Consider the following 25,799-nt stretch of genomic DNA (forward strand, 5'->3'; position numbering starts at 1 on the left):
GCTTTTTCAATAACAGCAATCTGAATACATCTGGTGGGACTTACTAGCCTGTAAATCACAAAACAACACGGTGCAGTAATAAAGCTACATGACATGTATCGTAAGTCTGACTCTAATGATGTGAACTGTACTGAATCGAACTTCAGCAGATCAATGCTAAATCCATTAGGAGACAAATCGGAAGATTAAGGAGTAAAGAATGAACCACTAAGTGCCTTTTGCACTGTTGTGGTTTGGTTCATTATTCAGTGAACTGTAAATGGCAATTTGTAGCTTTGTGAGAATATGTAAATAAAACATAAGTTTAGAAAACTGGGTTTGGTAGTTTTCTGGAGTCATGAAGAACACAGCAGGAGATTCTCCGAGTCAGACGCGTTCACAACAATAGGAACATTTCCGGAATATTCAAGCGAGGGGCGGCGGCTGAGTAAAACCTCCTGGAGGCATGATGTCTAAAATGGAATTGCACTGGGAGGCTGACAGAAAATGTTCCAGAATATGTCCACAGAAACTGATTCGGATATTAACATTTCCACATACAGCCTTTCAAATGTGTGTCTGAAAGCAGTTATACTTATGTGGCTCTTCAGCACTGAGCATCAAGTTGAGACAGAAATTCATAACAACTCCCCCTAACATAACAGATTGCTCATCTGTTTTGACCTGCTGTCTGTACATGAGCAGACATTACCTGGCAATATGTGCCGCTGGACAGCTTCCCTTTGTCTGTCTCTCTGTTGGACCAGTCCCAGAATGCCCCTCTGCCCCACTAGGCCTAGATCCATACCAAATAAACTCCATCAGTTCAACTGGGAAATTAAAACAGTGTCCTTGTTTGTCTCCACTCATCCCTGTCCTGGGCTATTCACCCCCCCTCGGGGATTAGTCGTGAAGTTATAACCTCCTAACTTAAGTTCTTGAGTAAGATCCTGGTCACACCAGAGGTCAGCGCATGTTTCCTCCCTCAGGTGGAGCACGGGCACCATGGCTGAACAAGGAGAAATGATTTTTTCTGTCCTTGCCAGAGGAACCTTACATAGGCGCTGTCAGACATTCCCTTATCAACAAATGGAGGCTGATATTTATGTGAAAGGGTTAGACGCGTTTGCGATTGTATATGGGCATACAGTATGAGACATTATATGATAAGAGGAACCTCGTGGGTGAGCTGGCAGTTTGCCATCCATATAAAGGATGAGAAATGAGTTCCTATTTTCTTCTTCGCTGCTTCTGCCCTTTGTCAAGAATCGTTCTTTCTCTCTGCCTCTCTTTTGTTCAGTTCCTTTCCTTTGATGGGTTTTAATGATTTTACATCTGGAGGGGGCAAGCATGTTTCGCTGCAATTCATTGCATCTCTAAGTAATTCAAGAAAGATGCATCTGATCCTTTCAGGGTTTTTCTGAAGGTGTGATTGGGTCAGTGCAGTCTCGACCACGTTGCTTATTAGGTCACTTCTTCAAAAATATGTTTTTTTGTCGAGATTTCCACCCTCAGGTGGCAGGGGTTTGATTTATCGGTTGCTAAAAGGGGGCTGTGGCAGACCAAGCCACTGGAAACAACACGCTATTGAATCGAATGGCAGGTAAAAATGCCGTTTGAAACTAAATGTCAGTGAGCAGAACTGCCTTGTTGCTCCAGTAATGTAGGAGTGGATGAGCTGCCTTGTGAAGATCTGAATTGCTTAGGGAGCAGCCTGCAAAGAACTAGGGGGAAAAAACATAGACTGGTGATGCATTAAAAGAATTTCACTTTCTCTACCATGAGAGTACATAGACACTCTTCGCATTCCCCAAAACAACTACCCGTTGACTTTGGCCCCGTTCAGACGTGGTATGAACATCCATCCTGAGAGATCCGGTTTCAGTTTATCTGTTCACATCTTGTCTTAAACATTCACACACTCACGTTCATACAGCGAAAACAATCGTCCCAGACCATCTCCGAACAGCAGCATCTGTTAGAAAGAGAAAACATTAACGAAGCATTTCATCATTTCATTGTTGTCTGATCAATTTTGCTCGTCTCTTGATTCTTTTGTGAAAAGTAATGTTTTTTTTTTAGGGGAGATTGTTGCATTGTTCAAGCGTTCCAAGAATTGATTGAAGCTTGCTTGCATAATTTTCTCCCCCCCCCCCTACCTGATCCCTCTGTGAGACAAGCAGCAATCATTTTGTAATTGAATTTTTACCGCCTCAACTCAACATTGTTCGGCTGATTAGTGAGAGGATCTCTTAAAGTGAGAGCAAATTACCCCAAGGTCAGAATTAGAAGATTTTGATTGTCTTCGGATAAATCCGCTGAAGTGTACAGTGCCCTGATTACTTATTTCTGATTGAATGTCGCTTATTGCATTTGTTATGTTTCTTCTCTTTTGCCATCTCTGACTCCACCACCACTTTCCAACAGTTTCGTTTAGAACAGAGATCAGGTCATTGAAAGCCACAGTTTTCTGAGAATTACTGGATAAATAGCCTCTGCTCAGAAAACGGTTTCACTAAAAAAGCTAGTGAAAAATAGAAAAGTACAAAATTTGATAATGAGGCTGCTTGTTTTTTTGTTTTTTTCAAGGGTAAGCACATGACCCATTTGAAGACAATGGATGCAACACGCCAAAAAAACAAAATTTGTCTACAATGCTCTTTGCTGCATGACATCCCTCTGCTTTCTTCTCCTGTGTATTTCTCCGCTGACTCTCAAACAAAGGCAAAAATGCCACAAAAAAAAAATAATGCTAGCATCACAGTACTGGCCAAGAATAAGTCAAGTTTGGAGATCCAGTCCCCTGCCAAACCCAGTTAAGCTCCTCAGTCAGTGGTTTGTTTCCAGTCAATGTGACTTTCTGCGTACGAGTAAGTGTAATGTGTGAACATTTTATGAGCCTGACCCTGTTTATGAGGCAGGGTCAATCAAATCTATTTACATCAGATACCTCCTCCTCTTCTCTGACGGTTCTGTCTTTGGTCAGGCTGAATACAGTTCGCTGAGTGGCTTTTGACCATTGTGTATTTTTTACGACTAAATGGAATTCACCTACGTAGCTCTTTATTAGTTTAATCAACCATACAGTCGTACACTCTCACTCACACACTGATGGTATATACATCATCAGTTCAGTATCTTGCCCGAGAACACTTGCGGACTTGAGGAGCCGAGGATCGAACCACCACACTTTCGATTAGTGGACAATAAGCACTCACTTACAGAGAAGAAGGTGGACATTTCTTTCATCTACTTGTTCATAAGGTGAACTTCTGCTTCCTCTTGACTAATTCTTTCTTAGTATTGATTTGTATCAAGAGCAAGACCTACAGCTCTTTCTAATTTAAAAAGAAAGAGTCTTGGAAACCAGAATATTTTACCCAAAGAAATAAAGTTCATTCGAGACACAGACACAACTCTGGTTACTGCTAAAAAAAAAACACAGCATGCAAGCCTGTTGAATAATCTTTTTGAAAACCTATAGACCTCAGTGACTGAGCGCCCCATGCTGCTGCGTACCCTTCTCCCCGAGCCGTGTGATCAATGGCGTCTTTTATGTGGCTCCCACTATTCTGCTCCGTATTGTTTTTGACTGGTTACCATTTTAAACATCTTTGTCTATTTTTTCCTCTCGACTCTACCTCTTTGCAGTTTGAAACACAGACTTCCTCCTGCACCAAATAATCTCCGGATCTGCTGCCATTCTCGTTCTCTGTTTCAAAATCAAATCAACCTTATCCACACATCTTAAAAATGCAATCGTGAGGATTTGTAGGATTGGTAATAATCTGTCAGAATGGGGAGTTTTCCATAGATTTCCATTTATACTTTGACTCTATATTCTGTAAGGATCTCTGCATTAGTATTAGCGATGCATAATCCGATAAGATAATGTCACATATCAGTCTGAAACTGACTCAAACATCAGTTCAACTCTGATTCTAATTTCTTCTATAGTTACATCATTGTGCACATACGATGTCATGCATAAGCAGACGCCCATACACCCCCACAAAGACAACTTCACAAGCAGAACTGCAGCATGAAGCAGCATGAAAAGAAAAATAATCCACAATGAGGGTCACGTCCACTTTGCCACTGTCTGTTACTCATCTGACATTTTCATTGTTATCCTGATAATTATCTGTGAACTCTGAGTCACTAACTTAGCTTCAGCACGTAGTGGGGGTAGTCTCCCATAGGCCGTGGGCTTGCTACACACACAACGTTCTGTGGCTGCTACAACTACGTTGTGATAGTAAAAAATATATTTACATTTATGTGTTTGTTTGACAAAGCAGTATTTAAGTCAGAGGTTGCTTTACTCGGGACATTTTTTAATAAAATACCATTATTCTGGAAGACTTGTAAATGGAAGGAAAGCTTTAAAAATGTCATCTGCTGCTAAAAGGTCTAAATGCCGCAATAGTTTTGGATGGTTCCTGATAGTGAGTGACTCGAATGTCTTTGTGGCTGCAAGGTTGTGTGTGTGTGTGTGTGTGTATGTTTTTATTCACATGCATGTGTGTGTGTTTGAGACTTTCTCTGATCGCAATATGTGATTGTTAGCACTGCAAATGGTGTTATTCTCTATCTCTGCCTCACTCTGCCCTTTTGTCTTCACATGTGTCTCTTACAGCTGCAACTACCACTTAAAGCTTCACACACACACACACACACACACACACACACACACACACACACACACACACACACACGTACACACGTGTCTGAACACACACATGCAATACTAACAGAACCGTCTGTGATTTTAAACAGCTTCTCAAAATGAGTGCAAGGAACTTTTATTTCACAAGTGCCCACGTGTGCAGAGTCTTTCAAGACTTGTTGTTTATGTCTCTGATTGTGAGATGTGACCCACTTGCTCTGTTCATTTTGTAGCTATTAAAGGAAACCCTCATCCTGCTACTTCCTCTGCAGATGGTTACAGGTTTTCTAATTCCCCAAAAAATGACAAAACTCTGAAAATGAACAGCGGCTTAAGAGAAGAGTTCAAAATGTGTACTTGTGGGAAATTGCTCCTCAAGGACTTTAGATAAGCAAAAGGTTGCTTATGTTTACAAGCATATTTCCTTTGTTTGTGACGGGACTTTCACACCTGGTGCAAGAAGAGACGCAAAATATAAGCTCGAGATAATATATATGTGTTTGTGTGTGTGTGTGTCAAAACACTTATTTAAATTATAAGTAAAGATAAGATATAAAATGCAGTTAATGATTACATTGAATATGTTGTATTTTAGCCCCAGGTTTTCTTTGCCTTTTAATTGCTAATTATTGTTGGTATCTGCACTTTGGAAACAGCAATTATCAAAAATGCAGCAACATAACATCCTGAGGTTTTTATCTCTGATTAAAATGCACTTTCAAACCTCCACACTGGTGAAGGCTCATGGGTATGCATATTTAATGAGAAAAACTATCCACTGTTTTTTGCACCAAGCAACAGGTGCACGGTGGCACAACACAAGTCAGGGAACAGACGGCGGGTGTGAAACCCAAGAGCGATGACTGCTGATGGTGTCGTTGACCATGTGTTTCTTTTCTGTCCATCTCTGATAACATGTAATGTAAGACGACACCACCTGGCAACAAGCTGCATGAGATTCAGTATCTTATAAAATTAAGGGATCTTTTTTTTAAAGAAACAAAAAACCATGTGGACATGGGTTCCAGTGCATTTTCATGTTTGATTTTTTTGCCTTTTCCAGAACATAAGTTAATATACTGAGAGAAAGTCTTCAAATTGATCCATATGATAATGTTATAATGCAACTCTCTTAAATACAGTCAGCCAGCCACTAGCAGTGGCCATATTTCCAAAACCTACGTGTTTCCATCACTTCTCTGTTGAAGCCTTCCACAGTTAATCTTCCCTGATACTGCCTCTCTTTTCTGCTATTTTTCTAATATCTGTTGTTCTTCTTATAACGATCTTTCTTTCCCCTTTTTTAACATCAGAGCTGTTCTTGTACCAACTGTCTCACCCCTTTCTTTTCTTCCATGTTTCTGCTCCACTTCCCTCTGGCTCCACTAACCCCTGACCCCTTCAGACTGGCAGTATGAGGGTAAGAGGGCAAACATCTGTTGTCTGTTTTCCTCCTTTTTATTACATTCTCTTTCACCATTTCCCTCTGCCACCATCTCCCCCACTCTCCTCCCCTATTGAAAAGCATTTAATCCTCAACTCTCCTCACATCGGCTGCAGAGCGCGTCGCCTCACAGCACGTATTCCTCCGCTCAAGACATCTCCCTTCCTCCTGTCTCCTGCTCTCCACCTCTCCTGCTGCCCCATCTGGTGCTGTCTGTCAAGCTGCCATTACCTGTGTCCCATGTGCTTGTACCACCTCGCTGCTGTGACCTCCATCTGTGAAGCCGCTCTCGTCAGTGCTCTGCTTATGAGGTCGCCACATGCTTTGACTGCCCTGTGTGTTTGGTGTCAGTATCGTACCGGCCATTCCTGTTGATGTTTGTGAGCTCGCAGTCACTGGTGCCACCTTCTGTGTGTCGGCGTGACATGTTATGGCAGGACAGGGAGAAACCGGAGCAACATTTTGAGATTTATTTTCTCAGACCAATGTCACGTTGTCTTTTTTCCAATGTTCTAAGATTGTTGTTGTTTAGCAATCTTACATTCAGAATTTTCACAAGGAATCAGGACAGAAGTATTAGCACCAAATGTACATATTTAAATTGATAGAGCCCAACTTATACAACATTAATAATAATAAACATTAATTGTAAACTTTAAATAAAACAGACTAGTCATGAAATCATAAGCTTTAAAATGACAGGGTAAAAATAAGTTGTTGCATATAAACTGATACGGTATGTGTAAACAGGAATAGAGAAATTATATTGCTATCGATGTTTTCCAAAATGCATCGATATGACAAGTTTGATTTTACAGAATAAACTATACAGGAAAAATGTCAATTTGTTTACATCTTATGTAAAATGTTTTGTATTTGATAACGCCATCTTAGGAATCATTTCCATTGTTTTATTATCTATAAATACATATATATATATATATTGACCAAGATAGGAAATATCTCTTTTTTGTACCTACTAACAACTCGTAGACATCTGAAATTTGACATGGTGCCCTAAGTAGAAAGTACTTTTTTGTAGAGCTTAGGATAAGTTTTTATTAACATAAAACATTTATTTTAAAAAGCTGTCAAATTATTTATTCTCTAAATCTACATGCAATATGTATTTGTCCATATTTTAGCTTCCCCCTCAACTAAATCAAACTTATTTGTAGTTCTGCAGCCATTTTTTAAAAACCGCCCACTTAGCCAAGCCAAGATGAACAACATATTGTTGGAATTGCAAAGTCAATGAATATAGCAACAGGAGCATGTTTTATGTTAATTTCCTTTTTCTCCTTGTGTATGCAGAATGTAAGCTGTCCAGGCCGGGACCCCCTGCAACCATAGTGACCATTGACGAGGAGAGCCCCAACGGTACATTCCCCTCCTACGCTACTTACTCATTTCTACTTCCACTTTATTCTGTATATCTTAAATGCCTCTGCACTCGAGTGGTGTGGAATTCACTGTTGGGATCGTTTCTGTGCTAGAGTGAGTTTTGCTTTTGGTAATGCAATACATATTAATACTTCCCCTGCAGGGACTGTTTGGTGTTGTAGTGTGAGAGTACAGTCGCGGCGCTGATGGCACTCTGGGGCAGGTTGGTTACAGGAGATGTTTTGTCAGACGTATTGGATTGCCATTTTGATTGTGTTTTAAATTATAGATAAAAAAAATCCAGTGGTTCCTGGTGTGTGTATTTGTTCTGCTCTCCCTGGGCAAAGCGAAAAGTGTGTGTGGGTCCGATTGAGTGATTGCAGATGGTGTTTGGCACACAGACGTGACATGGGGCTCCATTAATGAGTAGTGTGCTCCCTGCGCAGGTTGTCTTTACTGTGGTCTACCTGTGCTACAGGAGTCGCTGACGCGTGGAGCAGACACGCAGCACTCGAGTGGGTCAGGCACAACTATTCTGCTCCTTCTTTTTCTGTTCTTCATCTCGCTCTGCAGTCCCCGTCACCTGCATCCACTTCTCAGCTCTCTGCGGTTTTCCTCCTCCTTTCCCTCCTTCACCCACGTGTCTTTGCTTTCTAAGTTTGCCATCTGCATTCTGTTGATGAGCGCTGGTGTGTGTGTGTGCAAAAATGCGTGTGTGTATGCGATAGGAAGCGCTGAGTGCTGCTTGGGGAGGAGCTATGTGTCCATTGAGGGAATGAGTGATGCATCTCCCTAAATGGAGCAGGTGTGTGTTTGTCTCACTCACTTCTCCCTGCAGATATTAGTTGTGCAGGTTAACAGGGTTTAATGAGCAGCTCTCACTGCAGAGAGGATCCAGGGCTTGTTTCTACTATATGAATGCAATCTCACAGATGCTCCATGTCCAAACTATATATTCTCCTGGCACTGCTTTGTGGATGGGAGTGTGTCTTAACGAGGGAAATTGTCTGTGTGGGCGTACAGTTCGCGCGCACCTCATGTGCATATTTTGAAAATCCCGAGAGCATGATTGGATGGCTCTGTGTCAGATGAGGCTGCTATTTGTCAGCGCGATAGCTTCCAATTCGGGCTGTCATCCTGTCTCTCCTACTTCTTCCTCTCCGTGTGCAGCTGTGATTCGGGGCTTTGATCGATTGCCGGGGGAATGTGTGAGATGGAGGTAGCCAAGCCTGCCTCCCAAAGCCTCGCTCGGCCCACGTGTGCCGACGCACTGTGTGTCAGGGATTTGCGCTAATCTTCCTCATAAAGCACTCATTTACCTGGGGTATGGGTCTCCTCGGGCTCCTGCGGCCTTTTATTTATATCTCCTTGATGAAACGGCCCGGAGCCCGTCCTCCCCATAATGGAATGTAAAACCGGCAACTCGCCGTTATTGACCGAAGCAATTATCCCTCTAAATGTGTTTCATCTCTCCTCTTCTGTCACACAGAAACCATACAAATGGCACATAATAAGATCCCATCTTTTCTGAGCATTTGCCTTTAAAATTCATTCGTGACAGTGACTGGGAAGGCAAAAAAACATAATCACCCGTCTGTCTGGGTTTGTTTGGTCGAGGTCAGAAATGATAGACAAATATATATAAAATCCAGTTTCCCTTTTGCTTCTCCCAAGAGCATATTTCACATGAGTCCAAAAAGTCAATAAAAGCACAAGGTTCCCAGTGGGGCAGGTGTGCTGCTCAGAAACATGTGCGAATGTCAAGCCACTGTGTTTTTTCAACAGTTTGTGGAATTCATTGATTGTGTGGGGCGGAATTATATTCGACTCTGTTAAGACAATAAAACCTTGGCACAGGCAATAATGTGAAATAAGGCCATTTTCTTGCTTCTGGCTTGTTTTTTCATTTCAGCTGGCTGTGGTTTTTTATTCTTTGAGGTTTTCACTTTTGAAAAAGGGGGAATAGTCACCAGGGGATAGCAACCCAGTTGCTCAAATGAAGCGTAACATGTTTAATTTATCCAAGCTGATGCTTCTGCAGAGCCACTGACAGGTGCCAGACACAACACATAAAGTCTCACTCTCTTGCAGAGTGGATATCTATCGGGACAGATAAAGCATGTTTTGTGTAGGCGCCTTTATTTGGTCTGTGAGCTAAATCCAAAAGCAGTTAATCAGATTTAGGAGATTTCGATCTCGCTGGATGTGTGCAGAGTAGAAGGAGGCAGAGCTAGAGAGAGGATGTATTTCCTCATTGACAAAACGCTTCCTACAACTGAGGACGCCATCACCTAGCTTTTATCCAATCTCTAGCAAATTCATGATTTATAACAACTGAAGTGTGTGTGTGAGGATCCTTTCACGACCTCGGTTCATTCGAGCAACAGCTTATAGGAAATCAGGAGTGAGTGTAGCTGAAGGGCTTTGTAAGAGAGAAGTCAATTTAGCATTCTTTTACAGTCTGCTGAGGTGCATTCGCTCTAAATGCTGATGAATCAATGCGACTTGACGAAGGCTCACGCCCACACGAACGAGGCAATCAGAGTTAAAACCTTCCATAGGCTGAGGGTGTGTTTAACTATATCAGTCACTAAAACGCATGCTTGACCTTAAACATTAGCCCCTGGAGATGCAGAAGGATCTAAACAAGTTGTTTAATGGGTAATTGAATCATCACCAATGGCGATGCTGTAAGCTTTGGAAAGGTTCCTTGGGGTATTGCACCTTTTCTATAGCACAGCAACTCTCAGGAGTTGGGTTTAACCAGGGGCCACAGTTCCTCCTGAGTTGAGCCTTTTATATGTATTTTAATTCATTTGGGAATTAAATAGATGTATAAAACTGTTTAATATTGAATTTGTTGTCAGCGAAATGTAAGTCTATTGTAAATGTCTCAGCAGCTTTGTGGTTTCATCCTATTGCTGCTGTGATGTGCCTTGACTCACAGAAACTGTTATGACAAGCTTTTTGATTGGTTCATTATGAGCCTCCCATTAAGGCTACGCTCACCATCAGTCTCAAAGCCATGTACAAGAAAAGTTGATAGTAAAAACTTAATGTTCATTTTGCAAGCTGTTAATATAATGACCTATTAAACAATGCAGTGTAGAATGAGGCCCAGTATCTGCTTGTAAAAAGCCATTCATTATTCCATAGTATTCCAGTTTCATGGCAATTTTCATGTGGTTCTTATTTTGATTGTTATATCGACAGGTTTTATTTGAATATGATAGTGAGAGTCAAATCAGAGAGCCGCGCTCCATAGTACTCAGACCAATAATTGAGGGGAAGGGAAGTACACTCTTCTGGGAGTCCACGTCCTTATTCCACCTCCGCCTCTACACGCTCGACTCTGAACGGCACCAAAGTCACACACACAAAGTTCGTCAGATAGAAAATCAAGTGAAGTAAGAAGACAAACAAACTGAGAGCTGTTTACCGATAAGAGTTTACTCATATATGTATGTTTTAGTGCCTGGTAGTACATTGCCTTTCCAAGGTATATCAAAATATTTTAAAGTTAGGGTTTGTAATCCTGGAATAACCCTGTTTAAAAAATGAAACCGATACATCCCATCCCCTCCCATCGGCCCTCTTGTCAAAGCTACATCGCCAAACCACATGAATGTGCCTGACAACTGCTGGAGGCCGACTTCTGACGGGTTCGCCATCATTTCATTCGGTCCAAATGAATTGATGTCTGGCCTTTCTTCTTGTTTTCAGACAACTTTGTTTATTGATTGCTATCGGGACGGGAAGAGGATTTTAACAAGATAAAAGTATTTCAGAAACAAATTACCGACCCTGCCTTTAAAACAAGGTGAAGGATGAGGTTTGTAGCAGTTGATTTTGTTTTACATCCAGTACATATTGAGTTATTTGGACAATTTTGGGGATTTAAATGACTTTTATTTGTTAAGCAAGTGAGGAAAACCTGGTGATGAATTTTATTTATTTTATTATTTGCTATTGTTGATGAAAATAAGTGAAGGCGATTTCTCAGAGATTGTACTTGTATATTATGTATCAAACAGGATATTTGTTTTATTATACATCATTCAATTATATCTTTTAATATGAAGTGCTTGTAATTTCTCAGAGATTTATATTGTGTATCCCCATTTGGCCTAAAAATAACGAGATAGGATTTTTTTGGTCCATATCATCCAGCCCCAGAATGTTTCAACTGCACTTTTTTACTTTTACAACCAAGACAAGTGGCTTCAACACCGCCTTGATGTGGCATTAAAAGATTTGAGGGAGCTGAAATGATGGCAAACAGGGAAAATATGGAGTGCCAGTGCTAAACAGCACGCAGTCTGTTTAAAGGTGTCTCCTCTCATCCAGGATAACCAGCTCTCGTGAGCCGTGCCGACTTTTCTCACGAGAAACATAACCAGCTCCTGCGTCTCACTGGTCGGCCGCCGGTGTTTGAAGAGCTTGGAGGCGGCTCTGGAAAGTGTTAAATGTGTTAGCAGGTTTAAACAATTAATGAGATGAGCCAGCCTATGTGAGTTGTTTCTTCTCAACCACCATGGCCTCATTAGCTTCTCTGCTTAAAGTTAATTCAATCCCTCACACTGTTTCTCTCTGCCGAGCTCGTCATTAGATTGAACGCACTCTGTTGTTTCATGCCTGTAACTTGTAGTTAGTCTGTTTCAAGTCTTACTGTGCAACTGTAGAAACCCTTCACCCTTAGTAATAACACCCAGAGAGATTATCTCTGTGAATCCTTCATGCTTCATGCGTCATCCTTCATGACAGTGGATTTGAAACCTGAAATGGAATTTGTAAGACACATTATGTAAATTAAAACTGAGCTAGATGGAAATTAAATGTATACTTTTCCTAATTAAAACTGAACTCTGTCTGACCTATACCTGAGAGGTACATAATTTGTCTTCCTTTAGTTTCACCTTTGCCCAAGGGTAGCACAGCAGTGGGCCAACAACCTCCTGAGCTTGTAGCACGACGTCTTACTATGATGAATCTTCAAACACCTAAAGTCCTGAACGCCACTGGTTTCAAACAATGCTAGTTGTCAGCAGGGGAGCTGAGTGATGTATGGGCCTTTCAGTGGAGTCCTGTACAAATAGCAAGGGCGTACTGTGTAACTCTTTTAGCAAGTGGGGTGAAAACGCCATGATCCCTGGCCTGGAGAGGATAACGAGGCGTGGTGCTCCGCCATTTGCCATAAGTGAACGGAGTTAACTGTTGGCCTCCTGCCTCTGTTCCGTGCCAGGGAACTACTCACATTCAGTGCCACAAATGACAAATATAACGTATGTAATTCAAATGCAGTCGATGCTCTCACGCCAGATAAATTCTGTTGCCTTTAGGGTCAATAATAAAGAAGTCAAACACAACAAAAAAAAAAACTAAGTTACTGATGTTACTCGCAGCAAGTTACTGATGTTACTCGGGGCTTTCACTGTGGTTGCGTGCATTGTGGTAATGGGATGATTGCGGTTGTGGTGCATTACACATTTCTTGCTAAATCCATTTTCTGCAGACTTGTCCTAATGCTACACTTTTCCATTTTCATGCAACCACATTTAATTGGGCATAAAGAACAAGGAGACTTAACATCACTCCTGCCTGTTCATTACAAAGGGATGTTAAGTGAGCACTGTGCAGCTCTACTGTTTTATGCCGTCTGGGAAACTTTGACCTCGAAGTGATGGGACATCGATCAGCCACAACATCAACACATTCAAAAACACAGTGTTAACCACAATGATAATATCTTGTTAACAAACACAACCTGTGCGCTGAGATCAGTGTGAAGAGTCTTTTATCAGTTTGTCCTTTTCACAGATGGGATTGTGAGATTACGCCGCAGTCAGGGTCTCATTAGGTGGCAACAGTCCCATAAACTACAGCAGACGTAGCAGACAGCTAACGTAGGAGGCTATAATCAATAGAAACTATGTTAATGGTTCACTTAGAATAACCTTTCATTACGGATGTTCTGATACTGACACCAGCATCGAAAAAGGCGTACAATATGTATGTATGAAACCGATGCCATGTGTTTTAAGTATATACGTTTCAACCAGATTAAACTGCACGTTTCTACTCTCAGACATCACTTCTTCTTTGCCGCTTCAAAACAGCAGTTGCGCTGTTATCACCACTGGCAAGTATTGTTTTGAGGGCAGTGAAGAGGTAGTGATTTCTGGCAGTGTAGCATTAGCTAGAGCGATCAGGCAATGTTTCACTGTGGAAAGTCCCACAAGTAATTTTACTGGTTTAAACTTTAAAGTACTTTTGTTTTTATAAACTGGGGGTGCACTTTAATGGCTATTTAAAAGAAGTAATTGTTGAGTATTCCTAGATTTATTTATTTGTGTTCTTTTTTTAGTTACGACTAAAGAAGTTCTATGGCATTGTTTTCTGTTTGTATTTGTTTTTAAAAGGTTTAAGTTGAGCCAGACTATACAACAATGAAGCATCTCATCCATACAGGGCTAGTAGCATGCAGCTATTAAATATGTATATAGGTACATGTTTTTTTTTATGTACTCATATTAGATTGGTACTCTTTATTGGCCAATAAGCAAACTCCAGGTATTGGAATCAAAATGGGAAATAGAAAACGATATCAGGAGCTTTTTATTTAACCAATCTTCTTTTCTTTGCATACATTTTTTCACACGAGCAAAAACTCATACGATGTTCATTGTGAATGTGCAGGCAGAGTGCAAACGGCTCACACTGCCACTTAACCCTCCACTCCACTTGTGAAATGTGTTCCAAAGCTGCGTCCTTGGTTATGGCCTTCTCTTCACCGTTAAATCATTGAGCATATAAACACAATTGTTAGTAAACATCTGATTTGCTTTGATTGTTAAACAGTTTTGATTTTAATTTTCAATTTGTACATATGCAGGCTGGCTCCAATTCTGCTGATCAGGACTTAAAATCTTTCTGTTCGGCTTAGAAATTGCAACTTTGCAGTAGAGGAAACATCTGGGCTCCAGTTGCCCAGCTGTGAATCTGTTGCTCAAGCAAAATGAGCACTGCTGTTTCGTGCACACGCGTTTGAGCATTTGTGTATTTCTTTTTTTTTAATCTTTGTATCTGTGTGTGTGTGTGTGTGTGTGTGTGTGTGTGTGTGTGTGTGTGTGAGTGAGGGATACATGAGTGTGGGTGCCTTGTACATGGATTTTACTTTTTCTAATCGGCTTCATGCAGATGTCTGATTTAGGGTTTGATCGTGTTCTTTCTGTTCCCCACTGTGTTACACACACACACACACACACATAAGCAGGTCTCCATTCAGTTCTATGATCGCGTCCAGTTATGATGATTGCTAGGTCATCAATATATAATTAGAGCCGAGCTGAAAGGCTGGGATTAGTGCGCAACACCTGCTCCTTATGGATTAGAGAGCAAAACAAAGGGCGGCACATTCAGTGAGGCTCAATTAGACACTACATACAGTACTTTGTGACTGTACCTCAGTGCTAAATCTGTGTTTTGGTTTGGTTCATCTGCCTCACAAGCCATTTTTATTACTATATAACCTGATTTATGGTAAACTGTCTTGTTTCCAGGCGCTGAAAGGTCTTTATCAGATTTGAAGTGGCCTGCAAAAGCCTGTATGTCCCCGTCTACTTAGCCCTAATTACACTACTATTCCATTGTTTTCCCCTTTAGAAGTGGAGAACATGTTTTAGTGTTTGATGTGCAAATAAAGACTGCAATTACAGTACATTGTGGAGATAAACGGTCCGCATAATTACTTCTGTTCTTGCTGTAAATCACTTTATGCTTATCCTCATTATGCTATAGAAACAGTGTGTTATGTGTTACACTGCACTTTATAGTGGTTTGCATGACCATGCTTTGAGTCGCCGGGGTTTTAAATATCAATGCGTGTTTAATTAAAGGAAATCACGACATGTTAAATGAATGGTGTGAATTCATTCACCCAAAGTTATTTTTTTCTTTCTCTCACCAGAGAGAGAGATTTCCTGTAAACAGAAAAGAAACATTTTTTCTGTGTGTGCGCCGTCTCTGGTGTGAGCACACAAACTTTACTTATTCAAGCTGGTTTTCCCCTGAACGTGGCGGGATTGTCAACTTAGAACAATAGTGTCGTAATAGAATGTGTTTCTTTAATTCACATCTCTCTGAGGGAATCGCAGTGTTCTTACACTGCAGCACCCCCACACCCCAACCCACGTACGTGCAGAGACTATAGAGCAGAATGACAGTTGCTTGTCTTCCACACTGTATGTGGCACTGAGGGGTGCACGGGGGAAATTGCTGCAAAACATTAATACTCCTTGTTGACTTCTTCATGTGCGACACCGCAATAAAAACGCTTCCATGAGAACACAGTGACAGTTGTTTACAAATGATGTAATGAGCGAGATTTTTTACCTTTTTATACTGTAACTCACTTGATATTCAAAGAGGTTTTTTTTACCCTCTCTCTCTCTCTCTCTCTCTCTCTCTCTCTCTCAAAGCCGCAGTGCCAACACTGTATTCATCAGTAGAGAGATCCTGGAGCAGCTCCACTGAAATAACGATGCCAAGTTTGTGGACACTATAAGACTGCTTGGGGCAATTTAAATGATGCCGGCCTTGTCTGGCTCCATTCTGACTCTGTCATGGAATTAAGGTTAATCAAACCCTCCCTGGGTCTTTGGAGTCATGAAGCTGCTGTCAACAGGAAGGACCACGGTCTTTGCTGTGTGACAGCCCCTCACTACGAAATATTGATTGTAAATTGTATATTTTGATTGTATATTGGTGTATTTTTGCTTCAGTATATTAAAGGAAGGTGGTAATTGAATTTTCTATGGAAGAGAAACGCATATATTATCTGAGCCCAATAAACTCTGGACCCTGTGTGTGTGTGCGCTTGCAGACATTTTCTTCTTTAACTAGTGCAGTGTCTGTTGCCTGTTTGGAATGGGCTGTTTAATTGGTCTGTGGTTATACTGGTTGCACCTTTCTATCTGAAACCGTTACAGTGACCTGCACTAATTACACGGAACTCCCAAAACACTGAACTGCAAAATATTTCCATCCTGCTCAGCACCTGAAAGCTGCCTGTATATCGTTGGATTTATTTACGCTCCTCGCTCCTCTGTTAATAAGATCCGGAGCATTCATCAGTTAATTTCCAGCACGTCGTAATGGGATTGTGGATTAGTCTAATCCTCACATTAGGCTGAGCAGACATTAAAATGATTGGTCATTCATACTTCATGTTTAGATCTCATTTTCCAGCAATACAAATTTGCAAGCAGAATACAGAGCGTCAGTTGCGAACGGCGGCAAGAACCAAGTGCATCACCCACACATAGTAAACCTCAGTGGCTGCTGCACCAATGAGGAAATGAACCAGAGTAAAACACACATTTCAGGACAGTAAAAAAAAAAGCAAATCTCTCCTAAATTCAGGACCTGTCCTGTTTGATTTTGTGCTGTCTGTGTTTCCTGAGCTGAAAGCCTTTCCCCTGTGCTGCACTCTGCCTCGATGCCTTCACCTTGCCGGCTGAAGAAATGTTCGGTTTATTCCTTTGAACTGACAGAAACATGTCAAATGTGCAGTATAGCAGATAAATATAGAAAAAATAATCACTTTTGTTAATCTTCAAAATATTTGCCATTAACTGACAACGATTCGCTCCAGGGGCAAAGCAGCATCCTGTAGTTTCTTTACTCACTTTCTCGTCTATAACTCCTCAGACTCACTGCAGACCTTGCGCAGACAACCTGTTTTTTTTGTCAAGACGCAATAATGTGTACAGAGCAAATATTTACAGAGCAAACTAAATGAGAAAATTTAACACTGGCTCACAAATCCCAGTGTAATTTGCCTGTTTACTTGCTGCTTTCTCACTGATCTGGTGGAAGGTGGAAGCTGAGTCTTCACCAGCACACTTGTCTTTTGCTAGCTACAGCTGGTCAGCCATTAAAGATCCAGTGATTACCCACAATGCTCATGTACAATCATCCAAAAATATACCACCTCCCTCCCGCATACAAATCTCTGAAAGTCATCCTCGCTTCCAGAGACATATGTTTAATTATTAATGCAAACAGGGGAAATAAGATGTTGTGATTATGATGTCTGACATGTCACAACAGATATCACTTCCAGTTGGGGATTGTTCTAATTGATGCCTATTTTGTTCTTTTAACGGTTCAGGAACTGTTTGCCTTGTTGCCTTGGTGACATTAACGGACTGCGCTCTACATTGTGCTTCTCAACCTTTGTTGCACAAAACCCTTTCCCACACACATAGCAATTCTGGGACATCAATTTGCCAGATTTCTTAAAGTTGTGTAGTTTGCTCAAAAGTTAGGACAGTGGTTTAAATGCCATTGGTTCAATATTGGGCAGCGCAGTAAGTTAACCTTTCAGCCACGACATTAAAGCCAGTTACCCGTTTTAATGTTGCGGCTGATCGGTGCATCCTGCTGGGACATTTACAAGGAGCTTATTTCTTTCTGCAACACCAAGGCTCTGTGCCAAGGCTGAGCCACTCTCTGTTTTTCCCTTCACTCTTTTTTTTTTTTTTATGTGTCTGCTGTTTGTGAGGCAAAGAGTAATCACGCATGTTGGTTCCAAATGAGGCGGGATGAGATGAAATATCCATCAAAGACAACAAACGGGTGTGACATTTAAGGCGAGTGGATGCAGTGGTGCCTTCTGTTTGTGGGTGGGCATGGATCTTACCAGTTTTTTGGGGAGAAAATGGGTTGCAGGAGTAAATTGGCGCAGTTACTTGAAGAAGGCATTTGGTGAGTAATGAGATTTCTTCCCCGTGGTACTCTCTACCATCTATTTTGAATGAAGACGGGAATACTTTAAGTGTATTAGTGGTACTTTAAATGACACCTCAGCTCTCACAGATCTTGGACACAAGCCACAGTGGTAGAACGGGCTCTGTAGAGGGAGAGATGACAACTAATGGCCAAAATAAAATATGAATTCAAGCTGTGTGTTCACTAATTTAAGAAACCTTGTTTCCCATTTACAACATTTTTAGGAATTTATTTCCCTGAAAACAACACATTCGTTAGTTGTGGGTGAATATTTTTTGGGGATTTTTAATAAGCTTTCATTGTTTAGAGCCTTGGTTCTGAGGAGCAGAGGCTGTGAAGGGACTTTGGGCACGAGAGTATTAAACGACTGTGAGGTATTGTAAAAAAAAACAAACCCCATTCTGAGCTTATTGCATACAACACCTCATGCTCTTGTAAAATGTGTCAGCGCAGCTATTTTTGTCCGCATGGGATAACCCGGTATGAATTCCAACAGAATCTTTAAGGTGGTGCCTTTGTTTTAGACACTGATGTATTCCTCCAGACAGTATTTATCCAATTTTAGATCATAAATTGATAGAATTTCAAAAGGCACCTTTATTCCATAAATATGGATATACATCATTTAACGCGATCAAGCAACACTGCCGGGTTAGCTGTCAAGATTTACAAAAAACAATTGTCATTTCTTTGCCCTCTTTATACGTTTGCGTGTATTTGTGAATATTCATCGCTCGCTTCCAAAGTTAGAAACAAAAGGCATGAGTCTGCTCCATCCTTCATGTTAAGGCGTCGAACAGTTGCGTAGAGAATTGCTTGTAAATAATTGCAAAGGAGTCAGATCCAATAGCCAGGACATATCTCAAGCTAACATTATGGGAATGCACAAAGTTAGTGTCCAATTTATTATCAGTGCAGAAGCTTCAGGCCGTAAATCACGCTGGATGGTGTTACCGATGAAAAGCTTTGTTCCTGAAATGAATAAGCTTTGGAGGGAGTACAGGTTGCACTCCAGCATCATGTAGCTTGGCAGATTTTTATGATATAACCCTTCTGTAGACCTTTCATTACTTTTCATTCCCTGCTAACCTTTACTCTCGCTCATTCTGAGCAGCATATATGTCATTCAAAGCATGTAAGTGCATTCTTCAACTGAGGTATTAAAGGCATGCTGTGCTATACTGTATATGTGTATACAGATATATAATTATAATATAATCTTATTTTGTAGCATCATAATTGTCCAATACAACTAACCAGAGATGACCATCGTGAATGGCATCTGATACACTAATATTCATACATGTACAGTATTGGTTATATTTTCATGTTTAGGACAAAATGAGTTTCAAGTTCATGTGTCTTTAAACTAGAGGTTAAGATTAAGATAGTTTCTTTTATTCTGAACAACAGCCTCCCTGAGTCCCGCTGACTTCTTGAAAGAGAAATAAGCCGTGCAAATAGCCTGTTCTTTCAATTTTTCTTCAGCAGATGAAGCAGCAACAGCCGTGCTATTTATTTAATGCTTTTTAGACAGTGCTGATGGCTTAATGTACTTTTCAGCAGCATCAGTTATCCCTGTGTAGTTCATCTTTCTTTCACGGCACAGTCTCCTGCTGCAAAGCGTTGTTTCTTTCTTGGATATCACTTGATATTTATATAAAGACCAGATCCTCATTTTGCTGTGGCAGTGACATTTCCCATATATATTATAAAAGGTATTTACATTGATTAAAAACATACTGTAGATCACACATATCATATATGCCCTTGTCAGGTTCGGGGCATGTGTGACCATCTGTTGTCTGATGTAATGTCATCATCCTTTAACTGTGACACATGTGGGTGAGACTCCATATTAAATAATGATGTGTCACATTTGCTAGTGCATTAGTTTAATTTGATTACAGTGGGATCTCCGTGTCCTCTGGTTCTGTTTGAAATTCATGAAAGCCGATTCCAACTTCCTCATTTCTGTCAACGGGTTCAAATGATGTTTGAATTATCACAATTATGCAAATGTGTCAAATGGTTTCATCCATCATCTTCCTTCACCTCCAGCAGATGATGTGAGTTTGTTTTAGATATTAGTTTAACCTGAACCTTTACAGTTTATACACAGAGTAAAATGCAAGCTGATACTTGGTGTTTATTTGTTCTTTATCAAGGAGAAATAGGGAACTATCATCTTCATTCAGTTGATGGCAAACAACCCTTTGGAGGCTGAAAAGTCTTGTTTCATTAAAACCAACCACCCTTAACAGCAAGTACAATACATCACCACAGAGGAGTGTAGACCCAAATCTGTGGGAGCAGGCAGCTGCAGCCAACCAGCCCAAGAGGTTCCTTTTCTTTTTTTTTTACAGCCTTTTGAGCATGTTCATCATTTGCAAATCAGCCCGGATCCTGCAGAGGTGCTGTGAGACGCTGCTTTAATTATATCCAAGATCGTGCAACGTTTTGAGAGGACGTAGGAGGACAATTACATTCCTGGTTTTGGATATACTCAAAAACGATTGTGGGCTTTGGTGTGCTGTGTGCACGTTAATGTGTGCTTTGTGCATTTATTTATTTATTTTTTTAAGGAAGTATCCGTCACCCTGCCTTGATTACTAGATTGGAAGTTTCCAGCTTGTACAACAGCGAGACAACTTTTGTATAATACGGTTTTGGCCTTCTTGCCTTTGCCATGAATACGATCTTGATAGCTGATTGTGAAGTACTTGCAGCACGCTGAGCGATGTGGCATCTCATAGAATCCACTGCTGTCAACTCTGCATCCACTTGACACAGGTCATTTTATTATCCTCAGAGTAAAATGAGGTGTTGTTGGTGGTAGAGCATCTACCCACTGAGATTCCTACCTTTCAAAGATGGAATGAGCCCGATTGTTAAACTCAAGATTACGTGGTGGAATAAACCAGAGTTCCTCCCTCAATACACTGCAGTGTTATAACATTGTAATCAATTTTTCATACTAAATGTTATCTTTGAATAGCTATTTATATATTAACTCCCTAAATGTACTAAGAGACTGTGTAGCTTAAAACTGAGAACAGGGAGGGAGCTGCAGCAACTTGTGAGTGGGTTTGACATCTCAACTCTATTGTTCCATTCAGATTTGTACACATCAATTTGCAGTCAGGAAATTGTTTTTGTATCCGGGCTATTTTTGGCAAATGAGCCGCCCGACAAAGTGATGGGAAAAATTTGATGGTTTCACCCGGGCTGAAATTCCCCTAAGTCTGTTGGATGGCACAGCGTTAATTTTATGCTTGGCATTGACAAAATAATGCCCAGGGCCCGTATCAGCTCAGAACGTGCATACTTATGACTAACACCCCATGCAGTGTGGAGAAAAGGTAAAAAACACTTTCTTTTTCTCCTGAGCATTTCATATCTGCGACTCTGCTTCTCGTTCGCTCAATGAAACAGCTGCTGCTTTTATTTCCTTTGTATCCTCGACTCTGGTTTACTTTGGCAGAAGTGCATTAGAAACAGACAGATGTTTTTCACGTCACATTATATCCAAAGTAATTAGAGGTTGTTAGGCATTTGAATTGCTAAGATGACACTGATATTACATCCCTCCTCATTCCGTGGCGGTTGTATTACACGTATTTTAATCACTACAAGGTGCAGCGAGTCCCTTTGACAGCTGGTGCACGTTTGTACAGTGTCAGTTTATGGGAGCATCAGTGAGATGAGTCAGGAAGCAGCGCGATCAATAACACATGACGTGTCAGAGAATATGCTGTGTTTCAAAATATGAATTTATGTTATCAACACAACTTGTTTGAGTGTCTTTTGAGACAAATATCCATCTAGTGTCATGATTTGACAGAATTTCAATTGTGCAATCACCCTTATACATGGTGACCACACACATTTTCAGTTGTAAAATATCTCTAGGTTAGAATCATCCTCTTCCTCCTCCTCTTCATCATGTCAGGCACCACTTCACAGGCAGCAATGATGCACTGCAGAGGCTCTATTGTCATGACTACACACAATTTTAGAGAAAGGTGCAAACTACGGCAATTTGTTTAGCTGCCGTAAAATATCTAATGTTGCACATTTGCATGCCGTCTGGTTTGTTGTGTTAAATCCAAGTATTTGTACTTTATATCGCAGCTTAGTCCGTCACACAGTCGAGTACAAAAAGTTCTATCCATCAGCCTCTTCAGCAATCGGACAGCGTTAAGAAGCTGTTAACAGTCCTCACCACGCTCTCGCTGGGAAATGCTATTAGGGCAAATACCTGTAAAAATGTAAGGTCGTTAATAGAAACGGTCTGAGACCCAAAGGATTGGTCACATCTGGAAAACTGGGCCATGATTCCTTCAGTTATCTCATTCCAGAGCAGCTGCCTAAATTTCAGTGGATAATCCCTGTTGCTCTTTGGAACATCCAAAACAGGCAACCCGGGCGAGCTGACACATGTGAGGCCCCTCTGTGTTTTAAAAGTAATCAGTAAGATATTAAAAATCATTTCTAACATGATTAAAATAAGTAACCAGTGAGGCGATGCCCAGAGAGGGGTGAAGGGCTCTCATTTTAATGTGCCAGGAAAACATCAAACATCTACACTCACCTTTCCATTAAGCTTAAAACAGTTTCTTCTAATCAATGTTGTAAATATTATAATTTTTTTTATGTTCAGCTACAAGTGGCATCTATTGCACTTCTGTCCGTCCTGGGAGAGAGATCCCTCACATGTGGCTCTCTGAGATTTCGAGGTTTCCCCCCTTTTTGGTAGTTTTTCCCTGACTCTTGTTGAGGATTAAGAACACAGGATGTCGCACCTTGTTAAGCCCTTTGAGACAAATTGTGATTTGTGAATATGGGCTATAAAAATAAAATTTGATTGAGATTAGATTTCCAGAGGAGGGGGAATTACAATAATACTCCTGTAAGATTTGTTTTGGAGATGCTTCATCTGTTGAATTACCTTACAATAAATGAAGTAACTTTATACAGTTTACTTTATATATAGTGAAAGTGATCATATTTGGGCCACAGGTTGGAATTCAGAGGGTTTAGTTATCTTGGTCAGTTATGAGGATCTCAAGATTGAGCTAGCACTAAACAGCAGCGGCAACATATGTCCTAGAGATGGCTTATTTGCGCTTGGTTATAGCCAAACTAAATGTTTTCCACCAAAAGATGGAAATAGATATTGTGAAATAGGATTAAAGCGGTTTTAAAAATGGTAAAGTGGCTCAGACTCACACTAAAACTTCACCAGAGAATCAAGAATTTAAGAGTAAGACACTTTGTCTTTGTCTAAACAACAATGCAGTTGTATTTAACATTCAAACAAAACTGGAAAAGAATGTTTTAAATTGTCTGATTATAAAACTGTGATTCAGGGGGGCAGTTTCAGTATCGTGATGAGCTCCACCACAATTTTATTCCGATTGTTTGCCCATAAAAAGAGCTTTGAGATTGGTCCAAAAGCATCAGACCAACTTTTCCATCAGAGGTTTGACTGGTGCATTTTAATAATCAGTTACAACGGAAATTGTTTTTTATTTCCATCACGCAGCTTTCAGAGGAGAGCTCTCACAACAAAGTGGTCCCCTCTGTTCAATAACACAACTCTTTTCTAAAATCCTGAAATAAAGAATCGTGTTTCATCGACTGAGTTTGTCCTTTTGCAACAGATGTTACCGTTTCAATTCATAGTCAAGTCAGGAGTTAACTGCTAGTGGACGGCCTTCACTGTGCTGTTGCACCCTGCTCAAATAATGAATAAGGATCATGGACTAGGCTCAGTGTAATTCCCACGGGACTCCGAGCTAACACCCAACCAACCAACTTTTTTTCATCCTCAACCTGGAGCCATTTCAGAAACAAGCCTCCACACTTATCTGTTGCCATCGTCCACCGATGCCAACATCATTGATATTTGGGATAAAAGTGATTCCTCTGTGTTGTCTCTGTGGGGTTAGTCCACTGTGAAGCCCGGATCAGAGCCGCCGCTGACCAGAGATGACCCTGACTGAATCGCAGGCTGTTAAAGATTGAGCAATTTTTATTTATTGGGGGGGGGGTGCACATACAGCCATGCACGGTGAAACTCTGGGTAGCACTTTTTTATGTTTATATAAGTCTGACAGTCTCTGGCATCCTCTTGACTGATGGGGACAACAACTTTGCTATGGAGACTGAGACTGAGCGAGGAAGGTGCTGCAGAACAGAGTGAGTGGTGGCTGTCACCACAGAAAAGCTGTGGTTCAATTAGCCTGAGAAGGAAAGGAGTCTCTCCGAGCCCTCCCTGGTAATATTATCAGCGGTGTAATTTACGACAAGAGTTTCAAAAAGATGTAGCTCACCACTCAAGTTACGGAGGCAGATATATTTATGAAAAGCTGTGTTTCAGATTAATGAACCAGCAACAAGGACGAGGAGGGGGGGGTGAGGGGTCTTTTGACTTTTAAATTAAATTCTTAGTAGATCCATTTGTCAGACGGCGTTAAGCCCAAGTGAGACAGATAATTATAGGTCCATGTGATCACAAACACACACACACACACACACACACACACACACACACACACATCAAACCCTGTCTGCAGCAAGCAGCAGACTCAGTCATTAATAGTAGCATAAAAATGCAGGAGTGGCTGTTATAATTATAATGCAAACGCTTCCATCACACCGCCGTCTGGGCTCCTTGTTGAGAACGCAACAGTCTGAGTGACTCTGTGAAATGTACAAACCTGCTTTACGAAAGGATAAAGTACAAGATGTTATGGGCAGTAATTAAAAAGCCCATTAAAACACCACCACCCTCTTAGCTTTTACAGCTGGTAGATTGGCGAGGCTTGTCAAGAGCTCACAAGTCTCCACAGTCGTTCTTTATCTATACCCGGTCACGTCTACTCGCTCCGAACTAAACTCACTTTGTGGGGTAGACATTTGAGGAACTTTGAAGAAGCACCAGCTCACTTAGGCACGTTGTTAATTATATGTGAAAAGTGTTGGATGTGAAATAGGGGGAAATAAAGAAAATAAAAGTTTAAACAAATATTTAGGGAAAAAACCTCGGAAAACTCAGAAATCGACACGACCACCTCTGATGATGCTGTAACTTTTCATGAATGCATTGTCGTCTGTGTTGAGGTGAATTGTTCAAGCTCTCGACGACTTTAGCAAAGATGCATTGATCTCAATTTGATTAATAACGGTTGATATCTAATCACAAACTGAAGTGATGCTGTATACCCCTCTTTCAACGAGTACAAACGTTGAAATTCAAATTAGCCCCGAGTGTAAACACATTATTTACCAGACTCTGCAACATCTTTCTACAGCATGTGGAGAACAGTCATTTTTTTATCCAAACATATCGTAGACACTGGATTTTGTTGAATATTTTAAACTGGATCTAATAAATGATGGTGTTCCAAATTATTCTGATTGCTGCCGACTGCCTCATATTTTCTGATTATGTCTTTTACTGCGATGACATCTGATATAATAATTAAAGCTCCTGTTTTTTTATTCATGAGAGTCTGAACTCATTAT

General features: G+C 40.8%; 1 protein-coding gene across 9 annotated transcripts in view; it reads left to right on the top strand.

The window, feature by feature from the left end:
• LOC118119358 (protocadherin-15) overlaps positions 1-25,799 on the top strand; it is a 195,311-nt gene that overhangs the window by 63,357 nt on the left and 106,155 nt on the right. For 8 of the 9 annotated variants that reach the window (XR_007034766.1, XM_047342438.1, XM_047342437.1 and 5 more), the window contains 2 exons: positions 6,054-6,068; positions 7,407-7,472. Coding sequence is in view for 8 of the 9 variants with exons in the window: in XM_047342438.1 (XP_047198394.1) it covers positions 6,054-6,068; positions 7,407-7,472 (81 nt within the window). In the remaining variant the exon portion in view is untranslated. The remainder of the gene's footprint in view (positions 1-6,053; positions 6,069-7,406; positions 7,473-25,799) is intronic. The other variant, XM_047342432.1, reaches the window with a different exon arrangement.

The sequence above is a fragment of the Hippoglossus stenolepis genome, chromosome 12, assembly GCF_022539355.2.
Source record: "Hippoglossus stenolepis isolate QCI-W04-F060 chromosome 12, HSTE1.2, whole genome shotgun sequence".
NCBI classification, from domain to species: Eukaryota; Metazoa; Chordata; class Actinopteri; order Pleuronectiformes; family Pleuronectidae; genus Hippoglossus; species Hippoglossus stenolepis.